Source organism: Mobula hypostoma, chromosome 10 (assembly GCF_963921235.1).
Source record: "Mobula hypostoma chromosome 10, sMobHyp1.1, whole genome shotgun sequence".
NCBI classification, from domain to species: domain Eukaryota; kingdom Metazoa; phylum Chordata; class Chondrichthyes; order Myliobatiformes; family Myliobatidae; genus Mobula; species Mobula hypostoma.
This window is the reverse complement of record NC_086106.1, coordinates 105243199-105255256: the sequence shown is the minus strand read 5'-3', so window position 1 is coordinate 105255256 and position 12058 is coordinate 105243199. Positions and strand designations below refer to the sequence as shown.

The 12058-nt window shown below is 41.5% G+C and overlaps 1 protein-coding gene across 2 annotated transcripts in view; it reads left to right on the top strand.

The window, feature by feature from the left end:
• LOC134353389 (actin-binding protein WASF3-like) overlaps positions 1 to 8139 on the top strand; it is an 83419-nt gene extending 75280 nt beyond the window's left edge. For both annotated transcript variants that reach the window (XM_063061416.1, XM_063061415.1), the window contains 3 exons: positions 3179 to 3433; positions 6202 to 6584; positions 7292 to 8139. In XM_063061416.1, coding sequence (XP_062917486.1) covers positions 3179 to 3433; positions 6202 to 6584; positions 7292 to 7449 — 796 coding nt within the window. In that variant the 3' untranslated portion in view covers positions 7450 to 8139. The remainder of the gene's footprint in view (positions 1 to 3178; positions 3434 to 6201; positions 6585 to 7291) is intronic.
• The last annotated feature ends 3919 nt before the right edge of the window (positions 8140 to 12058 follow it).

The following is a 12058-nucleotide window of genomic DNA, read 5'->3' as shown; positions in this document are numbered from 1 at the left end:
TCCTTAACCTTTAAGGTTAGTGGTCTAAGAATTAGGAAGGATTGAGGAGTTTTCTTACACAGAGGGTGAAAACATTGAGATGAACTCTTCAAATCTATTGCTACAGAAGTCTACAGAGACAGTGCTAGGAAATTGGATTAAGGTAATGAGGAACCTGGCAACTGGCATGAGCATGGTTGGCCAAAGGGTCTGTTTCTCTGCCGTATGATACTGTACTAATGCTAGATCTGCTACTCTGCATGTTTAATTGGCAAATAATTTGATTTCAAGATCAGTCCCAGAAGATTCAAAATTGTGCTCAAAGCTTCTCTGAAAGATATACTACTCTGTATCTCCATTTATTCCTATGAATCTCTGGCAGAGTGAAAGAGGTGAATTCAGGATAAGACCACAAGACATGGGAGCAGAATTGGACCATTTAGCCCATTGAGTCTACTTTGCCATTGCATCATGGCTAATTTATTACCTTCTCAACCCCATCATCCTGCTTTATCCCTTTAACCTTTGGTACTCTGACTGATCAAGAATCTGTCAACCTTTGATTTAAATATATCCAATGACTTTGCCTCCACAACTGTCTGTGGCAATAAATTCCACAGATTCAATGCCCACTGGCTAAAGAAATTCCTCTTTATCTCTGTTCTAAGTGGACATCCCTCTTTTCTGAGGCTGTGCTCTCTAGTCCTAGACTCCCCCACTATAGGAAATATCCTCTCCACACCCAGTTTGTCTTGACCTTTCAATTTTCAAAAAGTTTCAACGAAATTCCTCTTCATTCTACTAAACTCCAGTGAGTACAGGCCCAGAGCTATCAAATGCTCCTCATATGTTAACCCTTTCACTTCTTCACACCTTATTGATTTTTCATGCATGGTATTAAAATACTACTTTAAAGAGGGGTTGAAGTCAAGACGTCTATGTTTAAATAACTTGAAATAAATAGACATAATTCCTGTAATTGAAAATGAGAACAATTGAAAGAGATAGACAATTAAAATCTGGGGATATAAAACAGAATTAGTAGAAACCATCATTTAAATAAACTTAGTACCTGGCTACGTATTTTGCCTTTGACACTACAAGGAGCATTAGGCCAGTAGGAAACATGAATGGAATTTGGAAAATCATTGACATATCTTGAGATTTAAGGAGATTTCTGCAAGAAGTACTTGCTTAGCATTTTCCCACTCCCATACTTAATGATTGCCCACTGTAGATTTGTATATTAGGAATTCACTGTGCCTATCTTGATGGATTAAATGGATTAAATTTGTGAAAGGCTCAAAATCAGATCTTTCAACTTTGACAAAGGCAAAGTTCGCCCTGAGGTTTTCAGCATTTGTATAGGGAAAATTGCTTTTGTGTGATGAATGGTTCTCCAGAGACTTGCGTGATGAAATGGGTTGCTGCACAGATGTATCTGCTGGGATAGAACAATCCTTGGAGTTCCAAGGAAAGAGAAACAAAATGATCATGGTAATATAGCTACAATTGAGTATTGGTGTAATGCAGAGGAAGTCTATCTAGGTGAAGAAACAAAAACTAAAGATAAAGATATTGGTTAGACATCAAGACAGTGTGAAGGGCAGAACAGAATGGCAATAGTTCAACACAATAGGTCTTTGCAGATGAGGAATCATCCCCTTGATTGTTTAACTTTACAGTTGAGGATGATTTTGAAGGTATCCTATGGTATTAGCATTTAAACATAATTCCTAACCATCTGTTATCAAAGTTCACTGGAAGTGGGAGGTTGTGCTGGTGTAAAGCACCAGTGATGATGCTTATCCCAAACTGAAGGGTGATAATTGAAGTCCCAAATACAGTAGATTCCAGTTAATTGGGACACATCGGGACCAGTATATTTTGGCCAAGTAAGCGCTGCCCCAGTTAGCTGAAGTTTCTTGGAAAGGGTGAACTATCATTAAAATTATGTTTTTAAAAGAAATACAGAACAAATGAGAACACTGCCCATTTTACTGGTAGTTGTCTGTTATATCTGACGATGACAGGAAACCTGTGCGGGAGTGGAAAAGCCATTGCTACACTGGCGCATTTACACTCTCTCGACAGTCCGGGTCCAGTTGTACAAGTAGTCATCACAACTGGGTCTTCCTTGGTTGCAGTGGATAACCATGACCACATCGTGCCCTTTGCTCTCCTCGAAACGTTGCTGATCTGCTTCCTGGCTGTCTGCCGGAGCTGTCTCTGCAAGCTAGGACAGGCATGTCCCTAATCAGGGTATAAGACCCGCTGGCTACCCACACCTGGTTTAGCCCGCTGTTGGAGTGGTGTAATGGGGTGTGGCTGCTGTCACATGCAACAGTTGAGAGCCGAGTATCCAGTGGGGAATAAAGATAACGTTCAAAATGATTGTCGATATCTTCAAATTCTTCATAGTTTCTAACTTGTTGAAGTACTGAAATCATTTCATTTTCACTTCTGGCTGCTTCTGGCATTTCCAAGCCTGAATGCTTGAAACTGCTGTGAACAAAACGGTTCTGAATTGTCTTACTGCTTATTCCTTGCCAACTTCCATTGACAAAGATCACTGCTTTTTGAACCCAAACATACACAACTGATGCTATTTAAAAACTGTTTGCTCTAAGCATGGCGTAGTGTCTAACAGCCACACAATGACATGTGATGGACAATAGTTAGAAACAGTCTGCTGTCCCAGTTGAGCAGCAGAGTGTCCCAAATAAACAAATGGAATGCCAGCTATTTTCTCAATTAGTTTTTGTTCTTTTAGAGTTGTCTCAATAAGGGGCTGTCTCAAATAACCAGAATGCACTGTATACATATAAAATTTTTATTGTGATCATAGCTCGGACTATTGAAGATTACTTAAACTGTTCAGTTTGGATCTGGCTATTTCTAATTGTAATTGTAGTGCTCTTAATGTCCCTGGTTCCAGATTCTAACCTTTCAATTTGCAAGAACAACATAGAACATAGAAATCTCAGCACATTACAGGCCCTTCGGCCCACAATGTTGTGCTGACCATGTAACCTCCTCTAGAAACTGCCTAGAATTGCCCTACTGCATAGCCGTCTGTTTTTCTAGGAAGAATAGGATGCGTTGTTAAAGAACTAGGGAAAGAAGTTAAGAAAAGAAACTCTCTCAATCTCCACTTATTTTTAAATTATTTAACATTTTCTTGAATTTTTCTTGATAGGTCTTATGTATCTGATGTCGGAGAACTTTCTTATCCTGCTAGTCCAAATCATCCTGTTCAACAGTCTGCAGTTTCTTACGTACCTGACAATAAGGAGCTGTTAACAGCTGTAACCCAGGCACAGGATCGTGCATACAGATTACCGGCCACAAATATTCGGCAAACCTCACTTACTAGAGCACAGCAACCGCACCTGATGCAACCTGCTGAAGCCATCCTGAATGGGCCTAGACCTCAACTTCTAAAAGATTACAGGTAATCAAGACAATACTTACTACTGAAGTCGAGAATGAATATGAGAGTAAATAATTAAAACTGATGGTGAAGGAATGAGAATCTTGAATTAAATTGACTTTATTACTTACATCCTTCACATACATGAGGAGTAAAAATCTTTATGTTACGTCTCTGTCTAAATGTGCAATTATAGTAATTTATAATAAATAGTATGTACAACAGGATAGACAATATAACATTGAAATGCAGTTATGTCAGCGTGAATTAATCAGTCTGATGGCCTGGTGGAAGAAGCTGTCCCGGAGCCTGTTGGTCCTGGCTTTTATACTGCGGTGCCATTTCCTGGATGGTAGCGGCTGGAATAGATTGTGGTTGTGGTGACTCGGGTCTCCAATGATCCTTTGGGCCCTTTTTACACACCCATCTTTGTAAATGTCCTGAATCATAGGAAGTTCACATCTACGGATGCGCTGGGCTGTCCGCACCACTCTCTGCAGAGTCCTGCGATTGAGGGAAGTACAGTTCCCATACCAGGCAGTGATGCAGCCAGTCAGGATGCTCTCAATTGTGCCCCTGTGGAATGTTCTTAGAATCTTCTGATGCTGAGTTCATATTTTTTTCAATGAAAGTGTGTCTCTTTGAATCCGGCCAGTTGCTTTATGCTATTTAGCAAGTCTGGTCGTTGAGCTGGTGATGTTAAGATTAGATTCTGTTTCCCAAGAAATGTGTTGCTTGCATCAACAACCAACGCAGTCCAAGGGTGTGCTGGGGACCGCCTGCAAGTGTGGCCATGCTTCTGGCGGCAGCATAGCATGTCCACAACTTACGAACCCAAACCCATAACTAGAATGCACCCTAGGGAGAATGCATTTGGGTCAGACTGAGAAACAGTATTCACTTGTCAATTTGGAAATTCATGCAGCTGTTCTTTACACTATGATAATACATAGAACATTGGGAGTTCAACATTTTGGATTCTAGATGGCTTCTTTGGTATAAGATAAACATTTATTGAACTGGAAGAATGATGCCCACCAATTTGATAAAGGCCAGAATAAATTCATGTGCATTTCCCACGTCCAGATGCAAAGAACAGGGTCACTGTAGCCATTATGAGCATTGTAAATATTTCCCCTGCCCTGGCACTAATTGACACTAATTCCCCTTTTCATTACAGATACCTATTTCCATTGTTATAAAGTGGAGGTCTACTTCAAAGTACTTATGCTCAAAATGGAAAAATGAACAGTTATAACCCTCTCTCCTTCATCTCACACATGCTCTTTCCCATTTCATCCATCCCATCTCCCTCACTTACTTCCTCACTGTTTTGTTCTAAGCACAGTATTGCCTTTTCTTCTCTGCAGTCTATCAGTTCCATGAAAATGAAGAGTAGGGCATAATTATATTACTTAGGCACTTGTGTGGACCTGAGCTTCTAGATTCCACTTTGTTAGCTTCTGAGCTGTCCTGTCACTATCATATACAGTACATTAAACATATAAACTGTCTCTTTTTATATATTCCTCAAACCATATTTTTTTCTCCAAGTTTGTCTCTGAATGCACTTATGCTGTTTTGTTTCAGTAATCTTTTCTGTTTGCATTCCATTTTTAAGGCAATACTGAACGAAACATCATTAGTTCAATTCACTTAAAAATCTTATCTGTGATCTAATGTACTTCAGGCAGAGCAACTAAACAATCACAATGAGAAAAATGATTTTTTCTTCTATGGTAAATATATATGATTCTTCAGGTTTTTTTGCGATCCCTTCGCTTCAGTGGAAGATAATTGAGTGTGATGAAAATTTTTCCAATTTAGATTGAAAATAATGTAATTTAAAATGAACTTTTGAATCAACAATATATTGTGCCATGTATACAAAAAAAATGGAAAACTGAAATATTGAGATATCCGTTTTATTCCTTCCATTGATTTCTTGAAAATATTGCTTCTCTAGCCTGCTGTTTGATACTTAGCTATTAAGTGATTTATTTGAAGGCAGGATGCAGGGTTAATGGCAGGATTCATTCCATTGTGGAGGATCAGAGGGGTCTTGGGATCCACGTTCATAGATCCCTCGAAGTAGCTGTGCAAGTTGATAGGGTTGTTAAGAATGCATATGGTGCGTTGGCCTTCATTAGTCACGGGATTGAGTTCAAGAGCCGTGAGGTAATGTTGCAAGTCTGTAAAATCCTGGTTCGATCTCAGTTGAAATATTTTGTTCCGTTCTGGTCACCTAATTATATGAAGGATATGGAAGCTTTAGAGATAGTGCAGAGGAGATTTCCCCGGATGCTGCCCGGGTTAGAGAGCAGGTTTTGTGAGAATAGACTGAATGAGCTTGGGGTTTTCTCTCTGGAGTGAAGGAAGATGAGCAAAGGAGGAGACTTGATATAGTTGGACAAGATAAGAGGCATTGATTGAGTGGATAGCTAGAGGCTTTTTCCCAGAGTGGAGGTGGTTAATACACAGGAGAATAATGTTAAAGTTCTTGGAGGAAAGTACAAGAGGGATGCCAGAGGTATTTTTTTTTCATACAGAGAGTGACAAGTGCCTGGAGCACACTGCTTAGGGTAGTGATAGAGGCAGATACATTAAGGGTTTTTAAGAAGGCACAGGGATGATAGAAAACTTGGAGGCTATGTGGGAGGGAAGGATTAAATTGATCTTAGAGCACTTTATAAAGTCAGCACAACAACATGGGGTGAAGGGCCTGTGCTGTCTTGGAATGTTGTATGTTCTAGGTATGTGTGAACTAATATTAAACTTCTTTTTTACAGTGCACAGCCAGTGCAGTTGGCAGAATACTACACACCACCTGTCCCTGCTCCTCCACCTCCTCCCCCTCCCCTCATTCCTTCAGCCCAAACTGCATTTGACAGTCCAATCTCCGCACCTCCCCCACTCACACTCGGATCAGTGGCGGCCGCGGGTCGCACGTACACCCCTTCACCTCCTCCACCGGCGCCTCCGTTGTCTTACACCCCACCTCCTCCTGGCCCTCCTGCTGCGCCGCCTCCCCCTCCACCCGGGCCGCCCCTGTTGGTCCCATCTCCCTTGCACACTGCCTCGCCACCGTCTGCGACTGAAATAAAGAAAGCCCAAGCAACTCTCATGCCAATCAGTGATGCTCGGAGTGACCTGCTCGCTGCCATTCGAAGAGGTGAGTTGCATTTTGTTAAACTAAACAAAAATTGAGGCAAACCTAAATAGCACCTGATCTCTAAGGTGTGTTGGAGAAGTTCCATCACAGTTTTTTCTGTGCTGATATACATACTGGTTATACTAAACCCCATGCAGTTCGAAGTGTTTGAATGTGGAAAACCTTGAATTAACACAGACTTAAAAGCTAGGTGTTACTATATGTTGGTAGTTCAGACTATTCCTAGCATTCACTTTACAAAATGTCCACGTAGTCACTTGATAATATAAACCGCGTATCTTAAAGTGGAATAGTTTCACTGTGTGATAGATCACCAGCATAACCCTGTTGCAGTGGGGAATACAAGTTTGAGTCCCTGTAGCTGTGAGTCACTTATTTAAGTTAACTGGAGTAAAGCGGCTATGTCATACATCACTTCTTGCACACAGAGGGAAAGCACAGTTTTGGGCCAAGACCATTCATTAGTCCTGACCTGCTGAGACCCTCCAGCATTTTGAGTGTCTTGCTCTGATTTTTTTCCAGTATCTTTTGCTTATAACCTGAAGCTTCAACTCCAGAGAAACCAAAGATACCTTCTCTAATGTTTCCTTATAAGATAATTCTGGAATCATCTTCATTTGAATCAGATAATGCCAATAAGTTTTCTGAAAACTGCAAACAAGTAAGTTATCAGGAAGAACCTTGTAACCAGAGCTTGTGTATTGCAGGAATTCAGCTTCGAAAAGTACAAGAACAACGAGAGCAAGAAGCCAAAAAGGAACCGGTTGGAAACGATGTGGCAACCATATTATCTCGCAGAATTGCGGTAGAGTACAGTGAGTCTGACGATGACTCAGAACTGGATGAGAATGAATGGTCTGATTAAGATATTTGAGTCGTGTTATTCGGAGTGATCCAGCCTTAGGGTTTTCTGCTTTGTTTTTCAACAAGTGGGGTGCAGATACATTTACGCACTTTAGGTTAATGTATATCTGTAACCACACCCAAGTAAAGCACACATAAAAATGTAAAATAAATTACATTGTTCATTGGCCTGCCTCTGGTGTAAAATGCCAAATGTTTTTTTATAAGCATGGCTTCTGTACATTTTTATGATTTAGAATGTGCTTTTGTGAACACTTATATGGATTGTATATTTCTAATGACATTCAGTGTATTTAAACAAATGTCTACATCTAATCACTGGCAGAAGTATGAATTTAGGTACTTTTATTTGTTAAACAATTTCCATTTAATACCAAAAAAATGAAATTCCCCCCATATTGTGCATACACTAGATTTTGGCTGCCCATATTTGCCTCCTCAGAAAGAAAATTATAAACCCAAAGGAAATTTTACTGTTGTTTATTTTATAGTATAAATGACAAATATTAGAGATCCTGCCTTGATATTGCCTTGAACCTGCTGGCATTAATTGATAGTAAAAAAACAAATGGCTGGAAAAGCTCATCAGGTTGAGCAGCATCTGTGGGGGGTTGGGGGAAGGAATTCTCAATTTTTGGATGGAGACTCTGCATCAAAACTGAGAGGAGAGAGAAGGTGGCCAGTATGAAAAGGAAAGTGGGAGGGGTGAGACGGGGGTGGGGGTGGCAGGCGATAGGGGGACTGAGGAGAAGGAAAGTGATGATGGGCAGAGGGAGCCACATGTGGGGGGGGGAGGGTGGAGAGTGCAGGAGTTGGGGCACAGAAACAATTGGGTAATCAGTGGAAACAAAGAGAGTGAAAGAAAAAAGGTGGATGGAGGGGAGGGTGAAAGTGGAGGCAGGGGCTGGGACAGAAAGGTTACAAGTGTTGGAGTCTGATAAGTAAGGAAATTGATAATGAGAGCTGTTGTTGTGTGATTGAAATCACCGGAGAGAGAGTTACTGGTAGATACAAAGCAGCTTCTTTATTCGACAAAAATAAGCTACAGCAGGCATACGGAGACCCTTTCGGTGGAAAGGTCTGCTGCCCAACGTGGGGCTCGATATTTATGTGCTACACACACAAAGGACAATTCCATATTTACAAAGTATAGACAATGCTTTCTTTTGAAGCTACATACAAACTTCACACCTCCGGATTTCATCGATCCCACTGGCGCCAGCAGCATCAGAACTGGTATTTAGGAATCCATTGTTCCAAACTGAATCCACAATACATTTATTTGGTATTTTACGTGCTTAACATGAAGGACTATCCATATTTACAAAGTTTAGATAATGCTTTCTTTGAAACTGCATGCAAACCTTACACCTTCTCACCAGCAGTGTCTGGACTGGTATTCCGGTATTCACAGCTTTTAGGAAATGCATTGTTACAAATGGACTGGGATTCCGGTATTCACAGCTTTTAGGAAATGCATTGTTACAAATGGACTGGGATTCCGGTATTCACAGCTTTTAGGAAATGCATTGTTGAGGAACAGAAGACTGGTGGCTGAAGCCATTTACTAAGTGTTAATGACCTAAACCCAAAAATTACTCTAACAAGAACCATTAAGGGAAGGATTGAAGGGCGGGTGGACTCAGATGGGGGAGCAAATATGGGGGTGATTTGTGTGATATAGTCAGGAAGGGGGTAGAGTGAGGAGGGAGCTGGAGGGATAGAAAAAGGAACAAAAATATAAAATTTGTATCAGGAGGAGAGTGAAAAGGGGAAAACGGCAGGTGAAGGTTGCCTTGAAATTTAAACTGATATCCTGAATTCCAGGATTGCTGTATCAGATTAACAATTTGACACAGATTAGATGGGCTGAAGGGCCTGTTTCTGTGCTGTAGCACTCTATGAATCTGTCTCTACGACTTTAACGTTATGAGTCAACAATATGGGGACTGACAGTCTAATGATAGGTTTATGCTACTGTATGATATGAGTAATATCTAAATGTGTCCAGTTGATTTAAGAGCATTTCAGTAGACAGGATAAGGCACTTAACATAAGCCTCTTGAGGTGTGATGTAGGTTATTGTTTTTGCAGTCACTGAGATATGTGGTTGTTGACAAATTTGAAAATCCCAGATCAAGATGAATATTTGAAGTACATCAAAATAAAAACATTTAGGAGCTATAATCTGAAATATTATTAGCCCGAGCTCTACACCAAATATAGAAGTGTAATCTGCCTTCATCCAGAAACTTTCAATCAGTACGTCAAATGTCTCTTGATGGGCTCTAAGATATTTGCTTCACTAGTGTATCTACAGTTGTTCCTTTGGTACAGGTGCTGCTGCTCTATCTCTGTCTGTATATTTATTTGTGGTACTTCCATGACATGATCCAGAACAGTGTTAAGGATATACTGGTCAGTTATCTTTTAATAGTTGTGTACCTGTTATGGGTGGCGGGGTGGAGTTAAGTCTTTACCAAAGAAGGTGTAAGGCATTCCTTGTCTCCATTAGCCTGCAGGTCACTCTTGGGCAAGGGGTAGCACCTGCTTACCCCCCCCCCCCTCACCGATCAGGGTCACGTGAAGCCACAGGGGCAGGTGGTAGATAGTCATATGAGCAGCTGATGCATATCAAAAGTCCTGGTTATGTGACCACTGACTCTAGGCAGGTGATCTCTGAAGAGTATTGATAATGGCTGGGGTCACCCATCTTGTAAAGACATTGCCCAGAAGAAGGCAATGGCAAACCGCTTCTGTAGACTTTGCCAAGAACAGTCGTGGTCATAGACTGTGATCACCCAAGTCATACGACATGGCACATAATAATGATGATGGTACCTCAGTTGTGTTGGCACGTGGCCAAGTGGTTAAGGCGTTCGTCTAGAGATTTGAAGGTCACTAGTTCGAGCCTTGGCTGAGGCAGCGTGTGTGTCCTTGATCAAGGCACTTAACCACACATTGCTCTGCAACGACACCGATGCCAAGCTGTATGGGTCCTGATGCCCTTCCCTTGGACAACATCGGTGGCGTGGAGAGGGGAGACTTGCAGCATGGGCAACTGCTGGTCTTCCATACAACCTTGCCCAGGCCTGCGCCCTGGAAACCTTCCAAGGCGCAAATCCATGGTCTCATGAGACTAACGGATGCCTATAAGGTACCTCAGTTCGGCCACTTCTCATTTGGACTGAACAGCCCCAATCTTTTCATGGTCACTTGACATGCCCCTTGTAGAAGAGTAGCTCTACATTCCTCAGTGTCATAATCTTGGAAACTTAAATGAATTAAACCACATGAAAAGTGAGAAGCAATCTGCCATTGTCTTCTGAATAAACACTTCTAATACAGGAATAGCTAAAATACCACAGAGAAGTGAAGTTCACAGTCAGCTGTCCATATAAAATAAGGAAGATAGAACACCAAGACAAAACTTGCTTATTATAAATTGGGCTCTTTTGTGCAAATCTTGTGTAAAATAATTATATGAAGTCTCATCTATTTCCTGTTGAGTTCCCAGCCACTGGAAAAATGGAAATAGATTCATCCAGTATGGTTCATCTGAATGCAGACATCATTGTTATTGGTTCATTATCAGTGTTTGTGCTGCTGTTTGCCTCCTTTCTGGCTGAAAGGTCATTAAACTAGACTTTAATTTTTCACTCGGGTGAAAACAAGGAACAAACCACCCAGCAAATGAAGATCCGAACCTGAATTAAAGGGACAGCATTTTTTATATCCACCCTTCCCCTCAATTTTATTCGCCGATTGTTTCCACACCAGCAGCATTGATTCTGATCACAACTCCTGTGCAAGATACACAGTGGTGTTTGATGTGATGATCTGTAGCCCAGGTGAGCCTGTTGCTCACAGTACCTGGAGACTGCTTGTGGTACACGGCTTGGTTACACCACTCCATAATCCAGGATGCCAAATAGATGCTATTCCATAGATCCTGCATCATCTCCCTCACCCGCTCTCCACAGCTTTCCACTCTCATTTTCTCTCCTCGCCTCTTATCCGCCACTGTACAACATGGAAATGAGAAAATGCAGGAAAAGTAGGCAACTTAGGAAATAATGTCATATAATGGTTATCAAAAGACATACAGTAATGTGCAAACGTCTTAGGCACATAAGCTAGGGTGCCTAGGACTTTTGCACAGTGCTGTATTTGTCAATGTGGAGCAGACAGCGGGTTTGTAAATCGGGTGGGAGCAAAGGATGTTGGGACTGGCGATGGTGGAGTGCTGCAGGAGGGGTGTGGGGCAGGTGGCAGAGAAGGAGTGCCGGGGCGGGTGTTGATGCAGCTGCAAACACACCCAGCCCTGAGATGCCAGGCAAGGTCATTTGATTACAAATAATTGATCATTACAGAATGTCTCTGTGATGTTTCCTGCTCCCTCCATTCTCCCTTCCTCTTTTCCCAACCCTGATTTCCCTCTCCCTGCCCCCTTCCTACTCTCAATCCTCAGCGTAGATCCATATCAGAATCAGGCCATGAAGTTTGTTTCTTCTCTCATGGCAGCAGTATAGTGCCATATATAAAATTACTGCAGTACTTTGTAAAAGTCTTAGGCACCCTAGCTATAGATATGTGCATAAGACTTTGCA